This window comes from Trachinotus anak, unplaced genomic scaffold (genome assembly GCF_046630095.1).
Source record: "Trachinotus anak isolate AG129_WGS33_773 ecotype Australia unplaced genomic scaffold, CSIRO_AGI_Tana_v1 ptg000009l, whole genome shotgun sequence".
Classification (NCBI taxonomy): Eukaryota; Metazoa; Chordata; class Actinopteri; order Carangiformes; family Carangidae; genus Trachinotus; species Trachinotus anak.
Window position 1 is genome coordinate 11,418,237 of NW_027273860.1, and position 25,765 is coordinate 11,444,001.

Here is a 25,765-nt window from a genome sequence, read left to right on the forward strand (position 1 = left end):
TCTTGAATGAATCAGCCACCCCCGCGCCGATAAGAATGGTTCATTCCTGGTGTGCTTCCTCAGAGGCTACAGTGTAACTTTGATTCAGCACCAATATGAATCTTTTCAAACTTGTTTTCTGCACACGGCATCAATGTTGCAGATTCATTTATAAATAAACATAATATTTTATGTAATGCATTTTACAAGTGTCATTGAAACTTCACGTAACGCTCTGAGTTTGGAAAACATGGGATCACTTGGCCTGTTTTCTCTCAAGGTGGCTTCTTCATCGAGTGAGCTGGATTATAGAGTTAATTAGCACATAGCTGGATTGTTTTGGTCAGAAAGAATTTAATGCCTCTGCGCAATGGCACTCTGGCAGGGCAGGCGTTCCCCTGAGAAACCTGCAGATGAGGACCCGTCTCTTGTCAGTATTTATTCTGTTTAGTGAACGACCACTTGTAGGGAACCCACAGGCATCCAGGCAGTGATACTCCTGATGGGTAAAATAGGTAAAAGCAAGAATGCAAATTGTTGGTCATCACCGGTAGATCTGTCAAGAGTATTACTCAAGAGTGACCAATAGATGGTGCCACTAAACCACCTTTTCTTCAGTTATTGTGGTGGGCTTTCATGTCATACGGGGACCAGTGAGGGACAGTCAATGATGAGGTCTTGGACCTCTCTCACACCTGCATAGTAACATGACAAGAATCCTTCCATTTCTTTTCATGCAGTAAGATCTGCGACTGACTGAAGGAAGCTGAATGTTCATAAAGAATAACTTCTTGAAGCTTTGCCAATAATGTGCATTTGGGATACACAGTTGAGAGGAAACATACATTGTTTGGGGCCTGTGTTGAAAGCATCCACAGTCTTGGCACCTGTACTCAAGTAATTAGTTTTGCTCACTGAAATAATTGACATGAAAGCCTTTTTTAAATGATTTTATGTCACAAGTTATTTTACATGGTTGATGGCGTGCATCACATACTTAGATTTTTAAGTTTTTATGTGTAGTTATACAAAGATTGCATAACAGAGTTTATCAATTGACCATTTTCCAAACTTGGACTTGTCAGCAGTTTCCTCATACATATTTGTGGATACTTTTGGCAAACACTTGTTCACGATTTGGTGAACAAGCACAACATCTGTGCCCCTTCTCCATTCACAGACAGATTTGATTTGAAACCTTGAAATATCTGAGTAAAACCTATGTTTACCCAACAGTTCACTGTCAGACAAACATTTTCTTCCTCAATTTGGCAGTCATCATTCTACACTGGGACTATTTAGTTTGAACGCTGGCCAGCATGAAACCCATAAAGGCTACAGACAGCAGAAAAAAGAGGCATTTCATATTCAAACACTGTGCAAACAGAGGCTGAATAAAAGTGAATCTTTGCTTTTATTATTGATTATGAAAATGAACAGGCACCTATTACATGGAGCTTGCACATCCCAGAACAAATTTTCAAATATAAATAAACACACCCTCATTAGTGTTGATCACTCACAACAACCTGCAAGCTAAGAGTTCAAACCACATTGAAAAGGAAAGAAAACAAAAAAAAATTAAATTAAATTTAAAAAAAAAAAACCCATCCAAACCCTCGTAACATATTCACTCAAGTTTTTCAAATCTCTACTGATCTACTGCCAACTTGGTGAAGGCTTTTTGTCCCCGCATGAATGCTGTTGTGACTGCATTTACACAATCATTTCAGTCCCGTCGTCTTTTTCCTCACAGCACGGTGACAGCGGACAAATCCATTACACTGAATCTAATAACTATTTTAAAAAACCATTGGTTAAATAGATGACTTTAAGTTATCAATATAGTTTTGAGATAGCAGTGTGCTGTGGTAATCTCCTCTACAGTTTAGAGTATCATCACATTCACTCATGTTCATTCAAGAAACTCAGCTAGACCCTGGAAAAAGCATATGCAATACAAACAAACCCAAGATGGAAAATTCAAGTATCTCTGACTGGATGGCGATAAATATTTCTTTAGGAATGGAGTGATTACAGTCTGAAATGACAAAGAGCCTCTGGAGGTGAGGCTTGTAATATCCATCCCATAAACCATTACCTAAGTTATGGAAAGACTAAAAGTTGCCACAATGTCTGATGCCAATAAGAAAAAGTAGGGTTTAAAATTGCATGCATCCCCACTGTAAAACTACTAAACCTTTTTTTTTTTGTTTGTTTTTTTTTTACCAACGGTAGTGTTTGTTGCTGACTGTACACGTCCTAATTAGCAAAAGATGCAGACTAACGTCCAATGAAATAAAGCAATTCTATTATCATTCTGCTATAAAGTAAATGCATCCTCTGCTAATTTCTTTTACATCATCCAGCAATTTAAAGACTTATATACAATAGTTTCAGACATGTTATAAGTTTACAACATAACAGTCTCTTTTGGTGAAAATATAGTTAAATTCAAAATATCTGATAGGTATCTTTTTAGAGGTGATCTCTTTATTGAAAAAAGTACCTGAGCCAAAACTCTGACCAGGGGGAATCACAAAAGCCTTGTCTTTACAACTTCTAGAAAGACTCTCCTTTTCATCACTCACTACCTTTCTGGAGATGAAATGAAGATTTACATTAAATAACAAATACAAAAAGAAAAAAAAAAATCAACAACATACTGATCCATCAAAACAACCCCCCTTTTCAAAGTATCAGCTAGTTGAAAAACAGTACAAAAAAGAACTCAAGACATTTAAAATCAACCATTTAAGAAGATTAAAGCATGAGATCTAAAAAAAAAAGTATCTTACAAATAAAAACGGAGCATACGACAATGTTCTCTTACAGACATTCTTTAAATGGAAGAGAGGCCGCTGCACATCTTCAAGTCTGGACTAATGAACGCTACACAGGTTCAGCCCAACTTTACGAGGAGATGCACACTGAGGTCATCGCCTGAATAATCTATCATCGCATCTGTTGTATTCCTGTACCGACATTCTGTCCAACAGCAGGAAGAACTGCAACCAGGTCTCGAGTTGGAAGATGAAGAAGAAAACTGCGTGTACGCCTGATAAAGTGGTTACAAACTAAAACCTTTTAACCTGATAAATAAGTGGAGGACTGCTGACAGTGCAACTGTAAATTGGGAATAATGTACTCTATACTATTGTATAGTGCCTTTTTAAACCAGATACTTTCACAGTGCATATAGTAATAATTAAAAAAACAAACAAACAGATGAAGCATTTTCTTGGGGTTATGATGGTCCGATCCCTTCCATAAAACAATTAGATTTGGATTTCTCTTTGTAGGCCCAAGCATGCATCCATCAGTTATTATTGCACAACACAAGGACCTAAAAATGCACCCATACACAAACAAAAAAGTAACAATAATAATCTTAAAACAGGAATTATAATTATCTCACTACAAATCCACCTTGCTCGCTCTTTGCATTACTACCTTTTTGCCAGAAACGATCCTTCTCGGGTGCATCTAAACGTTCACTTATTTTCATTCTCTATTTTACAGTCAACTAAAACATGCATCCATCTGCCCGCGGGGGAAATGCAGTAAAGAGCCTCCAGCGCATGGTGTCCATTGTTCCAGTCAAAGGTCAGAGTTCAAAGACTGAATGATTAAAAAGTGCTTTATGTAGGTCAGTAGGACTTCTTTCTTCTACGATTATTACAAAGTTTGTACATTAGCATGTATCATCTGGAAAGACAAACAAAAATAATTTAATGACAGTATATCTAGAAGAACTGGCTGATGGTTTTACTCGTTTCCCACAACCAAAAAAAAAAAGGAAAAAAAAATGTCAGAGGAAAATACTCACCATGATACCACCATTTTGTCTTCTTTGGATTTTTGTTACATGTTCTTACATAAAAGGAATTATCAGGCGGTCGTCGCTGCAGAAAAGGAAACACGAATTTAGATTGAACATTTAACAAAGATATAATTTACATTAATCAATACATTTATCCCTCCCCCACACATCAGTGCAGGCTTCGTACCTTTTCTTTGCAGCTGGACAACATGCTGATAATGCTAAGACAAACTGACTGCACTGAGAGGGCTGGCGACCAATCTTCCGTTAGAATAGACAGACAGATGTGACCGTTGCTATACACATGAGGGTGGACAGGTATATTCTCTCCTGTGAACATTACCTGCAACAATGAAACAAAGGTGGTGAGTATGTGTTGCTAAAAAGACTGAATAAAGTTTCCTATCTTTCACAGTGAGTTGAGACCATTGGTGCTCTAAGATACAATTTAGGAAAATACTAAGTGGAGAAAAAAGTTTAGAATTTTTTCCATTAATGACAGAAAATAATGAGACTTGCTGTTTAAGCTCAGGCTTAGCCCTCTACAGTGACATGAGGCTGCGGGATTAGGACAGAGGGGCCGGGATGGGGAGAGAGAGGGGAAGAGAGAATGAGAGACTAAGAGAGGAGACATGCCCAATAAAAAGGATCAGAAACCATTAGCTATACAAGGATGCAAGAGTCAGGGCTAACCGGGGAGATACAGTAAGTGTGTTGAGGAGAGGAACTCAAATTGTTGTGCTAAAGTAGGGAGAAGGGAAAGTGGGTAAGGAGGGTAGTGAAGGGTAACAATGTGTTGAGCCAGTCTGGCACCAGATACGCCTCACAGGAGAGTGCAGGCTTTTTTTTTTTTTTTTTTTGGGGTGGGGGGGGTGGGTGGGGTGGGGGGGGGGGGGGGGGTGTTACAGGCTGAGTGTTACAGCTGGCACTACACTCAAAACATCAAGACAAATGGAAGCTCCTTGCTTGCACAAAGTTAAAATATTTACTGAAATGTCTGCTAAACACAGCACCAGCTCTGAGCAGACAAGCACTATGGGTACTCTACATGTTGCTTTCCAGTCTCAATGTTACTGTAATGTCTTGTATCCATCTGTGCCTCTGTTATTGATTTGTTTGCGACACATTTAAGTACTATTACTTCTGCGAACAAGATGCTGCACATTTTCTTTCAGCTGTAACTCTTAGGCCTCTTCTTTTCCCCCCCAAACTAGACAGATATATAAATGATCATTTGTCAATTTTTTTTCTAATAAATCCTCAGTTTTGAGGATTTTCTGCTTTTATGTTTTTTATGTCACTGTTAAGTGAAAATATTTAGGTTTTGGACTGCTGCAATTTAGGGAATACTGATGGTCTTTTTAAAATGATACCTTTGCAATCAAAACCAAGTGCTGAATATGGCTTTATTTGCTGTAATGTATAAAGGATGGCTACCTACAACTTTTCCAAAAATTTGCAAAGCCTTGTTCACAATGCAAGAAAACAATACCGCCAATAGCAGAACATTTGCTGGGAAAACACAGCCCTGAAAGACAAGCTTACATGTTTCAACAGGTCACATGACACTGTTGAAAATTGGCAGACAAAAGTGTGTTGTAAAGTGTTGGAATAGGCCATGACAATTTCCACAATTCCAGCTGGTCAGCCTACGCAGAAGGTGGTTAACAAAACCAATGTGATTATGTTTTGGTAGGAAACCTGTAGTTTTTTCCTTTGAGAATGTAAAAGACTTAAGAACATGGTGATCTCTATGACAGGGCTCTACAGAAATGGAAACCACAAGCTGTTAATGCAAATGTTATTATCTGAGACTGGGTAGGTCAATGGTCATACTGTTTTTTTCATTCTTTGCCCACATGGTCTCAGAACTACATGTAGATTGTATATAGAATTACCTCTGAAGCTCCTCATACAATAAAGCACTACAGCAGTTAACACCGGGGTTGCCTGGGGGGCCCCAAGAGGAGTCCAACAGGACCACTCTGACAGACTTCCTATTTGAGAGGATAGGAGCTAAGTAGCTAGGTTTATCCAATTTTGTCTAAACCGCCTCATTCTCTATTTTTAGGTAGGAAGGCTCCTGATGAGTGAAACAAGATTGCTGAGTTAAACTAATCCCTTCAAACATGGCTCCAGTGGCAGCTCTATACTGGTGTCTTTGTCAGTGATTCCTGGCTCCAGTGTTTCAGAGCTAAAATTCATTCCACTAACAACTGCAGAGCCACTGTGTTTCAGGTGATTACTGTGGGCATCCAGACAGTGGATACAGGGGATTGTTTACACAGGTCCTCAGTTTTTGATTTTGTCTGAGAAACAGAACCTCTGCACACTGTACCATCAAACCAGTAGTGTATGAATGTGATTTGGTAATCACTCTCGTGATTTTCATTCTAAGCTGTTACCGGGAATGGATGCTGGACATTAAAGAGAGGCTATGTAACATTTGAGAGAACAAATTAACTCTTCCGCTTACAAATGGAAAGTTGAATTCTTTGAAGAAACAAAACACACCCTTGCTCAATTCAATATACACAGGTAGAGCCTTCCTTGGTCTGATATGACCAGTAGCTTATGGCGGCTACTGTTATCAAACTTTAGTTAAATATTACTGTACAATGGACACAACTAACTCAGTTCGCTGACTTAATAATTCTTCATGACTTATGCTACTGGTACAATAATGTATATTTTAGCTAAATGAAGTATAGCACTTAAGCATTGTCCCACAATTGTCTGTTGTAGTTGCAGTGGCCTCTGCTCAGCAAATATTGGACAGTCTCACTTTGAGCATGGTAAGTAAACAATAAAGTCAGAACTGTATCAAACTGCAGGTCTGTTCTTTCTAGGTCCTCAAGACAAGATGGTAAATGAACAGCACTTACATGATGATTTTTACCAACGGGACAAAGCTTCTCACAGTGCCTCACTTTTAGCCACACACACACACACACACACACACAAACACAGATGGTTGTAAAGCAAGTTCTACTTACCTGAGGTGAATCAAAAGGATAACGACTACTAAATTTGAAAAGCAGCTGAAATTTCTCTCCTTCATACAGTGTGCCAGGTGCTCCCTCCATGTCTACAATCCACCTAAAAGGAAGCCACAATATTAAAATGGTAAACATCTCACTTAATCAAAAGGGGTGGCAACTCCCATAGCTAATCTTTGAGAGGTTTTCAATTAAAATGCTGTTATGAGTATACTCAGTTTTTCAATCTGTAACTCAAAATATTACCAAATCACCTAGAACTTTGAAAAGACCAACTGAGAGATGGGTCATTAGATTTCTTTTAGTTTTGTGATTTAATTTCTACACCCTGAGACAACTTTAAGGCTGATCTGTTGCAAAATGGTTTTTTTTTTAAGATAAAGGAGCAAGTAACAACAGAGTTACTAAATTCCTCCTGTCAAGTCATGTTATCAGGTTAACACCTCCTGAACGGTTTGTCTGAAATTAATGGAATGCCATGAAACCGTGACATGAGACATTCAGTCCCCAGTGAATGACATCTGCTGATGTTGGTGATAGCCAGACTTTTCCCTCTAGCTCCACCTTGGTCCTTGGTTTATTACTAAAGACCTGCAAAACTAACAACATTCCCATCAGCCTCAGCTGTGCTTTTTGATCTGATGATAGATAAACAAAAATGATTAATGACATAAGATTGATTAATAATATGCTCTATCTTCTATCTCTTCACTCTGGAGTTGATTAGCTAAGAACATTTAATCACATCTCATTTTCATTAAAAAGGAATTATACAGAATATGAGCTGCCAATGCCGCAGTAAGTGTGTAATCAAAAGCTTTTAGCCTGACTCATTCCAGTGACATTCAATATTCAGCTTGGTTATAACAGTGCTTTAGTAATAATGTGATACTCTATTGATCCAGTGGACAAAATCTGTTTTCCCTTCTGTAGCCTGGCTGAAGAACTGTGCTGACTGAGCTGCAAGGAATTCAGTGTCTTGCTCAGAATGGCAGATGATGGCAAACACGGCGTCTTGATTCTGTGTTTTGAGATGAAGCACAGTCTACTTTCTTAATGTGGCCACAACTCATGGGCCACATGCAGCTTCAATGGCAAACAAGCCAAAAATTTTAGTCAAGAAAAAAACGTTTATGGAGATTGCCTGCTCAAAGTTGAAACCTAAGCAGACAAGAAAAAGGAATGGTGATGGCAGCATGACAGTCTCTGACCTAATTTCTTCCATGCAAGCAGATAGGGCACTAAAGAGACTTGTGGCTGTTGTTCGGGTTAATAGCCTTGTGTATCTTTCAAATCTAGCCTGGGGCACATGATCATTGAGGCCTACATACAAGGTCAGCTCTCTTTAAAATTTCCTCTTAGAAAATCCAATGGTCAAAGTGTCTGAAAAGAACTGTATTTTTCTCAAGGAAGTAAAGAGGCAGTATCACTGTGCAAGATGCTCAGTTACACCTGAGGCAACCCACACTGAACACATGAAAGAACTCCAAGGACTCAGAGGACATTATGCTGAACTTGCTCAAATTCCCCATTGCCTGGTGATTATATGATCCAGTCAACAAAAATAACACCAAGCCATTTAGTGGAAGGGGGGGGGGGTACACATATGAAAGACTCCATAGTGCTTTAAAGCAGCAGTTTCCTTGTTTACAATGGCTAAATTCCAACATGAAGCTAAGCCACCTGCACTATACACACATATACGCTGTCAACTAAAAGACATTGTAATCAATTGCTACAGCAACGAGACACAGAGTGTACTATATAAACAAAAGCTATACCACTAAAAACACATGGCCACCTTATCATCCATCACAAACATAGCTTTGTCACCAGTGAGGTTTCTCCATGTTTGGATAAGGTTAGCTTTAGTGTCGAGCAAGAACAGACTGTTTGTATCTTACTACATTACGACTTGGGTGATAAGTAGCACAAATCCCCACTACTGTCAATCACTATGACAGGAAGCCAACCCAAACTGAAGTGACATTACAACATCACAGTTGGGACAAAAAGGCACGCCCATACATACCATCACAAACTTAAGACGCAGAATCCAGCAGAACTGGTTGGAAGACTTGTCAGTTAAGTAAAACACATAACATTCATTCACTCTGACCAGGCAGCTGCTACCTTATGAGAGAGATGCTATAATTATAGATCTTTCATTGTTACATGCATGTATAGCCTCTTTAGGGACGTCAGAAGAGTGTGGCAGCAATTATGCTAGAAGACATTCTGACCAACACAACAAAGGAGTAACTTTCAATGTCAAAGTTACAAACCTGCGACTGAAAGACACTTGAATGTCAGCCAGAAATTTGTCTCGAATCCATTTACAGGACGACAGCTCCTCCTCCTTACTGCTTATCAGACACAATTTGATTCACACTGCGACAGTATTCGCAGGCGTTTAAGGGAACACCAAGACACCCTGACGGGAAGGTCAGCTAAGCAGCCTTTGCTCCTTGCTACCCTAGCCCAACTCCTGCATGCCAACCATTAAATATTTTATAAGGATGAATAGTGACATTGTGCATTAGAGACACTCTACTGAGGGGCCAGAGCTGCCAGTCACTGGAATGACCCCAATTCCTCCTCACCAGTAGCTGCTGAAGCTACAAGAGCTTTGTGTCTTAATACCTCCTACCACTACTACTGCAACAGTTACCCTTATGCTCACCACAGTGTCCTCTTATAGTGATGAAACAGGTCATTACACAGCCACATGGGATTTGTGTTTATTCATAGATGCAAACCTGCTCCAATGACAACCGTAGGTGTAGGTGATCGTGTCCTCATGTTTACTGTGTTAGAAAATGTTGTCAAACTGGAACACATGGATCACATGTAAAAGAAAACAAAAACACTTACTGTGTGATGGTGTTCTGTACACTTTTTTCGTTGAGCGTCATTCCTGGGGGTGGATCATTTTGCAGGGCTAATAATTCCTTTTGTAGCCTTTTCTGTTGGAGAGAATGTGTTTGGGTTTCTGCCACACTCAAAAGATGTTGTAATATAGCATTGGGGTAATACATGAACCATAACAAACAAACAGCAGAGGCAAATGACATTAGCAAGGAGAACATTTTTCCCTTACGTCCAGTCATTTTATTCATAACCAAATCACGCAAAAAAAAATATGTTATATTTGTGAATATAATTAAATCACGGCGCGATTATAGCTAACGTCATGTAACGCCCAGTGTTAATGAAGTAAAAGCAAAACTCCACCCCGACTGATTTAACTCGTTTGCCGTGTATACAAAACAAACGATTAGTGACAGGTGAAACGATAAAGATTAGGCATAAACGGCATATCCAGTTCATCAGTCATGCAGCTGACGTTATGGGTTTTCAGATAAGGCAAATCTCACTCGATTCGACACAGCTTTCCCATGAAACCGATGCACCTGTTCAGCTCAAGAGGAGACCGCAACTGCTCAATCTGCGCACCGTCTCGTTAGCTAGCTAACGTTAACGTCAGCCAAATAACAGCCACAACACCCGTTAAATAACAGAACGATATTTATCAATACACCAACTCATAAGATCGCATTCTTTGAATTATCACCCCCCCCCCGTGTTGCTGCGTAGATAAAACATACAAAATATAAGTATATGAAATTCAGCATATGTCTCCAGGAAGCTGGTTCCTATGCTAGCCTTGACTTGATGCTGTTGGTGATGATGGGCTAGTTGTGTTGCTAGCAAAGACCAAGCGCTAAACCTGAACAGTTTAGGACAAATGTCATCGCTTTTCCTTTAATGTCATCGCTGCTTCGAACAAATACACATACGTAAATGAAGTGGTTAATAAACTGCCGGGAAAGACAAGGGTGAAGGTCGGGTAAATTATAAATATGCGATCGCTGTCAACTGTAGTCTTACCTGCATCGACGCCATGATGGAACCCCCCCAGCATCAGCGCAGAGTGGAGGACTATACGTCAGGGAGTCACGTGTGAGGAGACGTTTTTTTTTTGTTGTTGTTGTTTTGTTTTTTTTGTTTTGTTTTTTTTTGACAGACGAAAACAAGCACCATCAGGGCTAGGACCCCTGTCACCACTCGGTCATTTTAAGTACTATTTTATTTTTTGATTTTTACAACAGCATTTCATAAACAGAAAAAAAGTCGAGAAGGGAGGGTCAACGACCTCTGCTCAAGGAGAGATGACCTGTCCACCCTCCCTCCGGTCCTATCAAGTAGTTGTTTTTCATTTTCCTTTTAGTTATTAAAATATTATCACATTCTTACTTTGTTTAAACAATATTAAAAACACATTGGTTAGTGATGAATTTAAATGACTTTACTTCCGCAGTGCCTTTCATCATATTTTTTTTTTTTACATTTTGCGTGGTAAATTGTTTTCTTGGTTCGTTCCTTTTTATCTAGGGCTGAGTTTTAAAAAAACAATAACCAAGGTCCCAGCTGTAATCTCAAAAACCCATAAAGGTATCACATGTTTAAAACCTGATACCTTTTCATTCCCTCTGCACATTAAAGCCAAATTGTATAAAGCAAAGTAAGGATATACATTTATCCATGTCAGCAAAGCTTAGACCATTTTATTCAACTCAACAGTCATTTGACTAAGCCTCCTAGGGTTTCCTGGAATTAAACTGAAATTAAACCCTCCCTCTGTAGCGACTGTTAACTGAGATGTGATATGAGCTCCCACCTGATATGTCTGGCACATTAGCCAGATAATAGTTCAAAACAGGCTCTTCACAATCACTATAAAAGCATTAGCATTGTAGTAAATTATGAAGGTAATATGTAACCATACTGAAAACTTGCTGATACATGCTTAAGGCCATACACTGTATATAGGTTCAAAGCAAATGCACTTATTTAGAATTATGAGATCACATCAATCAGGTTGCACTTGATATTTTGCCTTATTTGAATGGTCATTACTTTCACTTTCTTGCATAAATCAGAAAAGACCACACCTTAAATATCATAGTGTCCATAATTTCTTCTATAACTTGTAACATATACACATATACATATAAGTACTTAAATGGAGACACAGTGTACCCACATTACTGACGACCACTTGGAAAATCTGAAAAATCTTTCACTATTTGACTCATCAGTGGTTCACTGGAGCAGATCAAAAAGCAAATACTCCCACACGTACAACCATGTTTCCAGAAAAGTTGGGACACTGTGTAAAATGTAAATAAATACAGAATGCGATGATGTGCAAATCATGTAAACCCATATTTTATTGAAAATAGAACAAAGACAACATATCAAATGTTGAAACTGATAAATTTTATTGTTTTATGAAAAATATATATGCTGAATTTGAATTTGATGCCAGCAACATGTTTCAAAAAAGTTGAAAAGTGGCATGTTAACCACTGTGTTGCATCACCTCTCCTTTTAACACAACTCCGTAAACGATTGGGAACTGAGGAGATCAGTTGCTGGAGTTTTGAAAGTGAAATATTTTCCCATTCTTGCCTGATATAGGATTTCAACTGCTCAACATTTCGAGATCTCCTTTGTAGTATTTTTTGTTTCATGATGCGCCAAATGTTTTCAATGAGTGACAGGTCTGGACTGCTGAACTCTTCTACCACAGAGCTGTGCTGTTGTAATATGCGTAGAATGTAGTTTGGCATTCTCTTGCTGAAATATGCAAGGCCATCTCTGACAAAGACATTGTCTGGATGCCATCTTGCTCCAAAACCTGTATATATCGTTCAGCATTAAGGGAGCCTTCCCAGATGTCAAAGCTACCCAAGCCATGGGCACTAATGCACCCCTACACCATCACGGATGCTGGCTTTTGATAACATGCTGGATGGTCCCTCTCTTCTTTAGCCCAGAGGACGCGGTGTCCATGATTTCCAAAAACTATTTGAAATTTTGATTTGTCAGACCATAGGACAGTTTTACCATTTCACCTCAGACCATCTTAAATGAGCTCTGGCCCAGAGAAGTTGGCGACGTTTCTGGATCATGTTTAGATATGATTTCTTCTTTGCATTGTAGAGTTTCAACCTGCATTTATGGATGCAGCGACAAACTGAGTTCACAGACAATGATTTTCAGAAGTGCTCCTGAGCCCATGCAGTGATTTCCACTATAGAATTGTGTCCGTTCTTAACGCAGTGCTGCCTGAGGAACCGAAAATCACGGCCATCCGATACTATTTTTTTGGCCTTGTCCCTTGCACAGAGATTTCTCTGGATTCTCCGAATCTTTTAATTATATTATGAACCATTGATGCTGAAATTCCCAAATTCTTTGCAATTTTACGTTGAGGAACATTGTTCTTAAACTGTTGCATTATTTGCCCAGTCTTTCACAGAGCAGTGAACCTCTCCCCATCTGCCTCTCTGGAACCTTTTTTTTTTTTATACTCTGTTTTTAATTACATTTTACACAATGTCCCAACTTTTTTGGAAACGGAGTTGTGTATTCTGTTCTACGTGTGACCTTAAAAATTCATGTTAAATTAGGTTATCGTCTAATACTTAACTGTTTTGGGGGTCTTTCAAACATTCTGTTATGTTTTACTTGAGGTAAAGCAAAATACACACATAAAGTATGACAGTTGTTTTTGTGAAAGTAGAATTTAAACTCAGATATACTTCATATCAAACAACTTAACAACAAACAAAGTGCTCACCAAACAGGTCTTTATTAAGATGGAGAGGTGAAGAAAGATTTCTGAGGCAGGGGACACATTAATCACATTCTTGGGAAATGGTCGCATCCTGCCATATCCATTTATCATATTAAAATTAAATCCTTTAATACTAATAAAATAAAGACAGAAAGCCAGGTGCCAAAAAAGACAAAAAACTCATTGTGATATACTCTTTTGTGTTTCATGTGGTTTACATGACAAAACAAGTTAAATATGCAAACAAAAACAAAACAAAACAAAAAAAAAAAAAAAAATGAAAATGTTTCAAACTTCTACATTATTTTGTAACTTTAGCAATCCAAAAAGTTTGCAGCCATGAGCAGTTCCAGCGCGATCTCCGGAGCGATGGGGAATTCGGGTATTTCTGTGGAGCTGTTGGTGTAACGAACCTTGTAGGTGAAATACATGCAGACCTTGGACAAGACATGAGAGGGAATCTCCCTGAAGTTCACTTCATTGGTTTCATTTTCAGCAAACTGACCTGCAGATGGAGGGGTACAGTAAATGTCATGAGGAGAAATAACGATAAACAGACATGGTATTTATGGAAAAAACCTTTGAAAATCCTGTCCTTGAAGTAGCTATTAAACAGAGTAATTCTACAAGATGCTACCAACTTGCAAAAAAGGCATAAGACCATGACCATGAACTTTTAGAAAAAGGTCTATAATCCATGTTTCACAGGAGGTAACAAAACTGTTGTATGAAGGGCACATAGTGCCACCAACTGGACAGTTAAAATTAAACACCAATACCTTAATTATGATCTTTAAGTATAATGGACTCAATCTCTTGCCAGTCCAAATCTCAAGCAAGCAAGCAAAACATCACCATTATATACATTTTCTATACAACCTTACACATAGTCTAATCAGATGAAGACCAGTGGTGCAGCTACTGTTAACATGACGAACATTGGCGTAAGCAGTTATACTGGGATCCCAGTATGTGATACCATGTATTTTACTATAGTTTAGTTGATAAATGACAAAAAATGTTTTTAATCAAAATTAAACCTTTGTCATACATAACATGTATAAAATGGGGAGCTGAGGTACAATGTATTACCAGAGGGTGACTTTGATTTTTAATCTTGTTCATGGTGGACTGTAACTTTTACAGGTATTCAGTGTTGAATACACAGTTTAAAGTAAAGTCACATCTATCTAAGCAGCACAAATTAAAAAAAAACAAAAAACATGATGTTCTGACACAAACCTAGAAATCTAAAGGTAAAATATACACATACACATGTACTATACAAAAGTTCAATAAAGAAAGTCTTTTATTTCAGGTATACTGAACCTTATTGTTACGGAGGGATACCTTTTAATGTACATTCTGAGTATGTATGTACAAAAATGAATATAAACTGTAGTGAATGAGAGCAACTAAGCAGCCTGGATAGAAAACACCATGAGCTAATCCCCCCGCTTATTTCTGACAGCTGCAAAAAAAGTGGCACTATGCTGTTGCATTGGATGTAATAAAGGATGACTGGATGTGCTGAAAGGTGGTAAATTTGCTGGGGTTTTTTTTTTTTTTTTTTTTTTTTTAAATCAGACTGGATAGATTCCTAATTGATTGCCATTAGAAACAAAATTAATCTGGTTAAATAGTTGAAGAACCTTTACACACTGTCCGCCGGTGTGCCAATTTTGAAATTAGTTTTTTTTTTTACATTGAGTAATTTGTCTGAATCCTCACCTGGCCCACTCAACATGGCTTTGATAGTTCCAGATGTCAAGGCGTGTTCCCTTTTCACAATGAATTCATGGCCATCTGAAGAGATCAACTTCACATACATGGCATCTGGCCCTTCACAGCCACCATAGGTTCTTTCTTCACCATCTGTAAAGCAACATTAACTGACAATCTCAAACAGGTGTGAGCCAAATGCCTCACTACCACACACATTTGACCCACTGTCATAACGGTAGTGACTTTGTAGAACAGCAAGAGATGTTACTGAAGAGACGCTAACAAATGAGACCTGTGTGAATTAACGCACACATCTACTTTGATGTGAACAGACCTTTTTAGGAATTGGCAAACATCATTATGACATTTCTAGAGAGGTATAGGATAATGTATAGGTCAGTCACTCACCCATCTTGTCCCGGAATTTCTGTTAACCCTGGAAATAAAAATAGAAAAATTATCGACCCTCTTATAAAAAATTGAAAGTCACCAAGGCTGGACACTGGCTATAGCATAAAGCAATCACGCCTGCGTTAAGGTTACCGTTAGCTATAGCCTTAAAATTTCTAGTGATTTATTTATTTATTTTTTTGACAGCCTCCGTGTAACGTTAACGTCACGCTAAATCAAGCACATAGCTTTCAGAAATGTTCCACAAGGGAGATATCGTTTAAACAAAATCTAAATAACTACAACTGCGACTTCTCTGCTCTAATCCGTCTTAAATTAAACAATGGTCGTGGTAATTTCTTTCACTGCCCCATCAGTGGTGCTTATCACGCCGTCCCCCGGGCTGCACTGGGCCACTCTGACCATGTCATGGTCCACCCGATTCCCACATACAGGCAGAAACTAAAACTGTGTAAACCTGTTGTTTACAAGAACCTCCAATTGCACCAATCACCAGAACAAATTCCTTGTATGTGGAAACATACTTGGCAATAAAACTGATTCTGATTCTGATTGTTTTTAGTGAATTCGCAGCCGTTAGCGTTAGCTTGCGTTGGCTATCGAGCTAACGCCATGCTAAACAAACGATATAATTTCTCTTATCAGTTGTTTATTGTTTAGATGTCGTATCAGACAAACAGTCAAACACACGCCAACACAGAACGGCATGTAGCAGAAACTTAACGTTGTTTCTTACCACTCTGTAGAAGATTGTGGAGTGGAGATTACGTTACAGCTAACGTTAGCCACCACACTGTTGATACCCGGAACCAGTTTGTATGAACACCCGTCCGCGGTTTATTTCTTCCGTAGAATTCCAGGTGCAGAGGGAATCGGTCCTGTTTCTCTGTACTGTTCTTTATATCCTGGTGTTTGAAAAAAAAAAAAAAAATGTCTGTTTTAAAATTAAAATCCAGTTTGATGTTTTTGGCCAATGTCCTCTCTCAGTTTTCTAGAGAGACGAAACGTTTTTATAAAATGATATTTGTGGTAATCACAAAATGCGTAAGTGAAAAAATACTGGGCAAAGAAGGACCAGTCTCTGGATAGTGAACCCCTCACCTGTCCGTCCGTCCATAAGTGTCACTATATAACAAATATAATTTTTAATCTCAATAAAGAGCTGAGATGACTTGTCAAATTTACTCTGGTTTACAGGACATTTCTTTTAAGACATAATATGGTCCTATTAACCCTGTAGAGGGCGCCTGTGTTTCGGGTTAAGCTCCACTGGCTGTGATGAGCAGGAGCAGGTGCTGATTGGACATGACAGAGACATTTTGGAGACCCATAAATCCGGATTCAAGAAAGAATGAGAGACAGAGAAGGCATGCACTCTGCACCATGTCACATTTTCCAAATTTCAGCCAGGAATATTCAATCAATTCAATGTTTGTACATTATTTTGATTTCAAAAGTATGGAAGGACAATTATAAGAGTATTCACCTGTGTGATCAGTGTTATAACCTTCCAAGGTCATCTTAAAAACATGCCTTTTCTAAACCATAATTCATTTTGTTGTTTGTATCAACAACAAACCATTAGACCTCAAAAGGTCTCTTCTAACAGGTAAAGGGGTGTCAGTCACAGACCAGAGACAGTTGAGAAATGGCCACACTGTAGTCACGGTCAGGTTCAGAATGTGACTTTGCCCTAATCCTGCCCGGAGTTCTTTCATGCAGGAAAAGTGATGACTGTTGAAATCTGAGGCCACCATATGGACGCAGAGTTATCTGAGCTGTGACACTAAGAGCAGATTACTGAGCATGCCTGTAAATTGTGCTGTTCGACCCAGAGGTGGTGTAATTCTCCTCATGGAAGATGAGTAGGATTTTTTATTTTTTCTTCTTTATACTTCTCATCTACACACAAATATTACTGAGCCACAACTGACTCAATTCCCAGACTGCTCAGTTTTGTTTAAGTGGCTGTGTTCATTGTCACCTCATGTGTCAGCGGTGACTTCTGCAGAGGTGACACCTGACCCGGTATTTGTCTTACAGTAATACCAGGTTTAGCAATGCTGTCAGTTTGTGTTCCGGAAAGTTCTAGTAGCCTCCTGTGCGTCGACTGCCTGTGTTGCCTGTTAACTCTTACACATACACACTTACACACACTCGCACACACAACCAAAAACAATCACTGACCTTCCAGTCCCCCATTACACCATTAGTGCTCATGATCAGAGCGGGCGGGCTGCGGCGGCCACTTTGATGTCTCTCTGATACGACCCACCCCGCTGCAGCTGCTCTCAGCTCTATTTTGGGGAGGCTGCTGTAGGCCCTTAGAACAGGGCTTCCTTAACGTGCACATGCACACACAATATATGCTAACACTGTTGTCATGCCAAGTGATATCAGCTATCCTTTTAACACACTGACTGTATAATTTGCACACACACACACACACACAGGCCATTCTGGAAATGGTGGGATGCAGTTAACTTGCTAGAAAAGGCATTTGTCCATCTTTATGCTTGTTAGTGTAATTACTGTGTTTTGTTTGACATCCTAGACATTCAAATGTGCCATATTCAGCACGGTTTACATTCTCATGAGACCGCAAATATGCAGATACAGTCATGCTTACTTGGTTATAAATGGCTTAAACATTTCCCCCCTTTTTGCTCAGGATTAAAGATGAAAAGTTATGTAAAGGTGGGTATGGTATGGTAGGTTAAGTAGACTATGCCTCACAATAACTTGACCAGCATACCACATTTTCCATCTCTTGATGCCACCAGTTTCAATACCACAGAGTCGGTCAAATGTCAACACATAAGATCATTTATGAACAGTACAATGGCTTTGTTAGAGGAACCCTGAATGAAACCAGGTCAGAATTTTAGTCATGATAGGGAAAGATGGGGGAGGAATGTCTTTGGGCATTTCTTCTCTGAAAAGAGGGTAAGGCTTGTCACAATGAATTTGAGGGTACTGTCCCTTTTGCCTGCAGCAAGCCATAGCGCCCTGCAATTCTTATGTTGGTCTGATCATGAACCACTGCTGGAGAGGAGCATTAGCAACCCATGACACGTCATCAGCAACTTTGGCTCACATAAATGAGTTATATGTCAAATTATTTATCATACATAGTTATTTCCAATAATGTGAAAATACACACACAAAAAAAAAACAAACAATATATGTATTTTGATAAAGAGCTTTGTTTGTGTTGGGAATTTGGTTCATGTGGCCACTACAACAAGAAAATTAGTGACAATTGTAATCCGTCATAATGGGTTACAAAAAATGACATTAGACTCTTGCTTCGTTGTGTGATTTCAAGACCAGACGTGCTGAAGCCAGTTGCCATCGCCTCAGGTTTTCTTGGATAACCACGACCGAGAAGCTTCACAGACCAACATGCTGAAGCATATCAGCTCTCATTGCAACCACAAGAACAACAACGCATACATCATTTGGTGATAGTTTGAGCATTGACTCACACAGCACGCACATCTGTCATGTGCGATACTTGGATGGACATAATGTCTGGCAAATTGTTAAATCATTAAATTCTTCAGTAAACTAATTAGATGATGCACTGCATTACAAACGTGTCCACACAATGTCAAGTTACAAAAAACTGTGGTCATCGTGTAACGTGATATCCTTATGTACCCCGACACAGTGGTGGAGTCTAGTTTAGTTTAATCGAGTGTTTCTTGGATAAATAGATACACAAGTAGCAGAGGGAGCAAATGTGTCACGGAGAAAATAATGACAGACTTTTATTTATTGTATCAAAATGTTTTTGAAAGTAGTAATACAATGCACTCTGAGTCACTGAAGCAATAGTATTCTGATTCAGTCATTAACAGTACAGTGATGATTAAAAGCCACCGACTTCTGCAGCCATTAAGACAAAGTGGTTTGCTCACAACCCTGTGACAAGCACAGAATGAGAAATATCTTCCAAATCGTCTGAAAAGATGTTCTTGCTTGTCTCTACAAAACAATGTCAGTCTATTGCTCTTACTCCACACAATGAAAGCTTCAAATGGCATAACAGACAGATAAGTGGATCTGACAACCATTTACTTTCAATAGCTTGAGGCTAATGCGCTGTGTTGAGGCCTTGCCTGTCTGAACTATAATGACTCATCCTACAGACCACTATGATAAAATCTTCATCATAATTCACATGTCACTAGATAACCGGGCATGAAAAGGCTTGTGCTTAAATGGCATATAAGTGAATGGTGTTTATTTATTAGTCATCCATGTGCTCCCCCGCAAAAAAAAAACAAAAAAAAAAAAACCTGCATGTGGGAGCATTAGCATATGACAAAAAAAGAAAGAGCTGGGTGTTCAAATGATAAGACACACTTCATAGCTTACTTTAGATGGCTGAGTGATAGGTTTATGGTTTTATAAATGAGATTTGTTTGTGTAAATATAACAGATGAAGTGATGCTAAGCTAAGCTAGCTATGCCAGGCATGGAAAGGGGATCTGCTTAATACTGATGTCTTAGCAACAGTTTTGAAAAATGCTGGCCACTGATATCCCCTCACTGCTTACTAGCCTTAATCCAATTTTAGAAGCACAACCAATCTGCATTTTAGACAGAAGGTGGAGGTCTCAGAGAGGGAAGTTAAATATACACATAGTGGATATATGACAGACTTAAGATGCTGCATGTCCAAGCCAGTCCTCACAGACACACAACAAATAGAGAACAAACAGTATGCTCAAAATCTTGGTTGATATATTCTTAATCAAAACAATTGGCAACTAATTTACATGAGCTGCCAAAGTATTTTAACCCGACATATTAAGTACTTAGTATTTAAAAGCAACAGTGTTTCATATCCTATCTTTTAAAGGCATTTATCAGGATGTCCTCATAACTAATGCATCAACAGTTATTAAATGTTTGACAATAATGTATAACTTGTAATCATATAAAGGTATGTGGTTACACACAATAACAAAACGTATTTATTTATAAAAGTATATATTGTTTATACAGGTAAAAATAATTTACTGTCAGGTTTAAAACTTTGAAAGGCAATTCATTATATAATTACAACTATGTTATGTTCATTACTTTCATTCATTACTTAACAAATACACTAATAAATGGCACTAGACTGTCATCTTAATTTCATATTTTTTATTAATACTTTTTAATCAAAGCATAATTTATAACAGCTTCAGCAGTTGCAGAATTTGGCCAGTTATTATGGACCAGACACCAAATCACTAACTGTTTCATTGCCTGGTATTTAAATGGTAAATTTAAAAAAAAAGTATCAAAAGAATATATAAATTAATATATTAATGTCAATAAATAGGTTAAATTAAAAAGGGGTTTATGAAAAACATCAAAACAATCTGTAAATACATTATTATACTTATGAACAGTCCAGCAGATGGAATTTCAAAAGAAATTCAAATATGCAGTTTTAAAACTGAAATAAGTCATTACAGTCACAAAATGAAGTAAGCATACATATTTTCATCACATCTTCCTTTCTCATTTGCATTTCCATTTTCCCACCGTTTTTTCTTCCTTTTCTTACCCATTTAAATATCAGTGAATAAAACACTAAGTAATTTACTGTCTTTATTTATTAATCCATTAATTAATCCATTAATCCAATTGTTTATTAATTCCTGTTTTTAATGTCTGATTTGATCTGAAGTGATGGAATGTTTCATAACAATTTCCATGACACCTGTGGTCCTCCACAATGCATCTCTATATCTGACTTTTTCACTTTTGGTCGCTGTGGAAACAAATGAAAAACTATATGAAGTGACTGGTAAGTTCATCAGATGGCAAGTGGAAATCTTTTAACAGGTCAAGGTCCAGCATCATACCAGGTTTTGCTGTAGTTCTGCTGTAGTCCACAGTCCTCCTGAAGTGAATTCATGTGGACTCTGTTCCCTGTACAGTAGATGGTGCAGCCATCTTTGCTGAACAAGATTACTGCAGATTCTTCACCCTGGTCAAAATTATAGCTGTCACTGGAATTTGTTAAATGGCCTCTAAGAGGGCAGGATACACTTATAAGGTTTTGGTTTATATTTGTCCAGGACTGCTTGCGCAACCAAATCTTGTCCAGCATGCAGTGCAATATCAGAATAGTAACAGAGATATTCTATACTATTACTGACAAGTTCAGCTTCACATAGGGGTTTTAAGTGCCAGGATAATACACTATCCAGAATATTGCTTTCCAATACCATAATGGCACCTGATAATTTTAAAACTGCAAGCGAAACATATTTAATCTTACACTTGTTCTATGTTTCTATAATAAACACATTTAAATATGAATAAGTTACTGTTATTCTAATCAATTCTGCAGACAGCCAAACTGAGAAAACTCCCTGCAGGTTTTGCCGTGTCTGCTGGCGTGAGGGCAGAGGGCACAGCAAGTGCATGACATGGCGTTGCTGAGTCCAGGCAGGTGCCGCCGCTGGTGTAACTCTACACTAATCCAGGGCTGATCGGCAATGGAAACAGTACAAACTGACCCAAGACAAACTGGGGCACCTGCCTGTGCTCTCGCTGCTAATGTGAGACCCCGACGAAGATACTTTGATTTCATGCCTGGTCTTTTCCCTGCGGATCTCATTATGAGAAGGTCACCATGAGGCCATCGCTGCTAGGAGGCTAAGCACAGATGAGACGATGAACCCTGGAGATGCATAGAAGTGAACATGAGACTGGAATTTAAAACATTCCTATAAGACAAGTGAAAATCCTTGCATCCATCATTTCAAATACATCTGTACATTTTATGCCAGTGTCACTGTATATGATCCATTAATAAGTGTCTTTGTGGAATAATGTTTGTTGTGTAGATGTGGTTTGTTATTTGCATTATGTTTACATTATGTTCACACTGTGTCAACACTTAAGTGAGTAATTTATTTTGATCTATTGAGAAAAATCATATCAATTCATGACTTCTAGTGGTGTCTGTGGTGTAAGAGTGTAAAAAGACCAGAAATAAACAAAGTTTAGTTTAACAAGGCATAACATCTTTATTGTTATACACATAACTTCATCTCCAAAGACTTTGCACAAATCAGTGGGGTAACATGAACCTTGAGATATCAAAAGTCTCCCGCAGTTCCTCGTTATTTCCTAAAATACTCAAACAAGTACATCTGCCTTTCACATCCCCAAATGGTACATACAGTACAACCAATTAGAAATAAAGTACTTTTTCCACTGTCAAACATTATCATATGTGCATTACATTACCAATTACAAACAAGTTATATTCATTGTCAAAATACAGGTGTGCAAATTGTTAGAAAAATACCAACTCATACCAGATTCTGGATTGTGCTCTGTAAAAATCCTTACAAATAGTATATAATAATCTATATATAAATGTCTCCAACATGCAATGTTGCATCTCAAAAAAATATCCCATGAACAGGCTGTTCTGTTAAACCCTCTGAAACTCCAGTCTTCACCACGCTCATGTGAAGACAGAGAAAAACAAAAAAAGAGGGCAAAGACAGGGTGAACAATTTAATGTTGTTCAGTAATTTATTTTCTTGGTCTGCTTTTATTGTATAGATTTCAGTAGTTAGTTTTCTAGTAGTTATGTGGACAGTTCGCAAACATCTAACTGCCTTAAGCATTCTCCAAATGTAATCTGCTGCTCATTTTGTAACAGAAAATCTACTGTAGTCGAGTTGAACTTCAAAAGTGAACTGCAGCAAAGAAACCCATAGCCATATTAAAGCCCTTTTTTTACAATGACCAGTGTTCACAAACACATCAGTTGTACAATGAATAAATAATTAATCTTCGTGGTGATGACAGTAAATGTCAACCATATAAATAACCACTTTTAAAATTAAAGAAACTCATGCCATACCTGCAACAAAGACTACAAACAGCTATGATGAGGCAAGTTAAAAGCATGACTCAGTTGATGACAACAGTCAGAGTATCCCCACACAACAAAGTTAAGACAAGGATGGCATCTCTTCCCTCCCACCTTCCTCATCTTTTTCTGAGGTAAACAGTAGATCTTTAAAGACTTTTAAAGGCATCTCTCCTTCTCCCTGGTGCCACATTCCCCATGGCCTCAACTTGAATAAATTCCACAAGACTGTCCTGATCCAGTCTCATAAGCACGCAAGCGCTGCTGGGCCAACAGAAGCAGCTGTGTGAACTGCATCTTTGCATCTCAGTGGTATATCAAAACAATGAAAGCAAAGAATAGAATGAAGAAATTCAAGCAAAATGGCTGAGGCATGAAATTATCTTCCATCTGATTTAATAAATAACATAAGACATTTGCTACTTCACTCTCAACCCCCTTTTCAAACACAATGTCAGCTGGTAATCAACACTCTCCAATCCAGCATATTGAAATTGTGAGAGTTTGACCAAATAAATGGAACATAGGATTTTTATAATAGTACAACCACCTTTTTCTGGCAAAATATACTATAAGCTTTCCTTTGTAAAAATAAAACATATTGCACTTTCAGTAACATGAATGTGTAATGTCAAATTACAACTCAGAAATGAGTAAAATTAGTAAAATGAGTAAAATTTCAAAATAAAAGGGAAAACAAATTTATTTACTCATTCTGAGATGAGAAATTTTCTTTTCAACTACAAGCGTATGACTGCAGGTAACCAACATTCAGAGAACAACAATGAACAAAAAAAAATGCTACAATAGAACAGAAAACAAACAAAAACAAAATGTTAAAACTGTACCATGCATGGGGAGTGTTTTAAAGCAGTGTATCCTGGGTAACAATGGACGGAGCTCGAGTAAGCTGCGGTGATGACTGGGTTAACCGAGTAAGACTGGCTAGTGACCGTGCTAGCACTGACTGCTGGCAACGGCCGTGCCCAGTTTCCTGTTGCAAGAGTGGTGTGAAGCCCAGAAAACGCTCCGAACACCCGAGCACGCTCCCACTGCGACTGTCCTCCTCCTCTCCCCCACCCGGCCGCCGGGCTCACATCTCCCCATCAAAACGTCAGATGGCAAAATAGAAAGGCAGCTGTTTGCTCCCATCATCTAAAAGTGCATCTCCACACTCTTCCAGCAAAGTCCATCAGCCCACCGTTATCTCTGCCAAGGCAGTGGGAGTGGGCTATAGAGACTAGTGCTTGGATCAGCACACGTGTGGGTTTCAATTACTTCTTTTTTCAGACTGTGTATGTTTGATTGCATTTTTAATTTTTTTTTTTTTTTTTAACTCACTAGACATGACATTTCACCTTTCATTTCAGCTTTTAGAGAAGCCAAAGGAGTGCTAATTCACGGGGCTGGCCCCATAGAAGGCCCATGACAGGTTGGTGTTAGTGATGCCTTCCTCCCAATTCTCTTCGGTGTCACGCTGATTCCCTACCTACGGCCATCCCCGTGTCCCACTGGCGCCATTTTCATTTTTCAAGGCCGGCGATGCAACTGTACCGGTTGCCATGGTTTCACTGCAACATAAAACAGTTTGTTTGGATTTAAATGGCTGCTTGTTACACTGCAGACACACATTGTGGCACAGCACGCACAAGACAAGTAAAAAGGGCAGATTCATCTTAAGAAAAATCACAGTGTGTGTGCTCCTTATTCAATTTTATACATGAGTAAAAAGTGTCTGGAAAAAGACAGGAACTTACCAGAGAAACTGCATCATCATGTCAGAAAATGGACAAATATAATTGCAAGGCCAATATTCAACAGCATTACCATAGCAACAAGGATCGAGTTGGGACCCTGCAAAAGATAACATCATGATAAATATCAGATATAACATCAACAGCAACATCAAAAGATCTGCCTGTGTCTCAAGTGAGTTCACAAATCATGGTTATTAAGAAACATTTGAATAGAAAGAACTACTATTAAAAGAATATATTGACACTACATATAATACGCTGTCTTGACAAAAGAGGAGACTAATACCACTGTCTTATTTGTATGATAAATGTGAAGCAAGACTGGAAGAGTAGAGAGAGAATGGTATTGATTTGAACTGATGTTTTACACATTTCCTTTTTCCATTTAAACATGTGAGATTTAATGTGTTGATTGAGCAGATATTTTCTGTACAGAGATGAGGGTGGGTGGTATCCAACCCCTCATTGGCAAGACAGCGAGTACATGTATTTCCTAAAATGTCAAACTAATTATTTCAAAAC

At 38.4% G+C, this 25,765-nt stretch overlaps 3 protein-coding genes across 4 annotated transcripts in view; all 3 read right to left on the minus strand.

The window, feature by feature from the left end:
* Positions 1–1,374: 1,374 nt before the first annotated feature.
* Positions 1,375–10,831, minus strand: ube2wb (ubiquitin conjugating enzyme E2 Wb). 2 transcript variants are annotated; one of them, XM_071485338.1, is made up of 6 exons: positions 10,693–10,831; positions 9,676–9,767; positions 6,799–6,901; positions 3,990–4,145; positions 3,809–3,884; positions 1,375–3,687 (listed from the first exon to the last, which is right to left on the minus strand). In XM_071485338.1, exons 1-6 carry the CDS (start codon positions 10,705–10,707, stop codon positions 3,674–3,676), a joined length of 456 nt encoding a protein of 151 aa, XP_071341439.1. In that variant the 5' UTR covers positions 10,708–10,831; the 3' UTR covers positions 1,375–3,673. The 2 variants fall into 2 exon arrangements, with proteins under 2 accessions (XP_071341439.1, XP_071341440.1); XM_071485339.1 differs by lacking the exon at positions 10,693–10,831 and adding an exon at positions 10,179–10,655.
* Positions 10,832–13,443: 2,612 nt separating this feature from the next.
* eloca (elongin C paralog a) lies at positions 13,444–16,452 on the minus strand. Its single transcript, XM_071485340.1, has 4 exons — positions 16,320–16,452; positions 15,581–15,608; positions 15,179–15,322; positions 13,444–13,952 (listed from the first exon to the last, which is right to left on the minus strand). Exons 2-4 carry the CDS (start codon positions 15,582–15,584, stop codon positions 13,762–13,764), a joined length of 339 nt encoding a protein of 112 aa, XP_071341441.1. The 5' UTR covers positions 15,585–15,608; positions 16,320–16,452; the 3' UTR covers positions 13,444–13,761.
* Positions 16,453–22,601: 6,149 nt separating this feature from the next.
* Positions 22,602–25,765, minus strand: part of jph1a (junctophilin 1a) — a 32,021-nt gene continuing 28,857 nt past the window's right edge. Inside the window, exons 6-7 of the mRNA XM_071485323.1 lie at positions 25,244–25,340; positions 22,602–25,057 (exon numbers count right to left, since the gene is read on the minus strand). Of these exons, the coding sequence (XP_071341424.1) occupies positions 25,260–25,340 (81 nt within the window). The 3' untranslated portion in view covers positions 22,602–25,057; positions 25,244–25,259. The remainder of the gene's footprint in view (positions 25,058–25,243; positions 25,341–25,765) is intronic.

Excerpts from the sequence above, each read along its gene's own strand:
- ube2wb (XM_071485338.1), bottom strand. Across the intron at positions 6,902-9,675 it reads GTACAGAACACCATCACACA|GTGGATTGTAGACATGGAGG; the intron begins GTAAGTGTTTTT and ends GCTTCCTTTTAG. Across the intron at positions 4,146-6,798 it reads ATCCTTTTGATTCACCTCAG|GTAATGTTCACAGGAGAGAA; the intron begins GTAAGTAGAACT and ends TCATTGTTGCAG.
- eloca (XM_071485340.1), bottom strand. Across the intron at positions 13,953-15,178 it reads AGCCATGTTGAGTGGGCCAG|GTCAGTTTGCTGAAAATGAA; the intron begins GTGAGGATTCAG and ends CTCCATCTGCAG.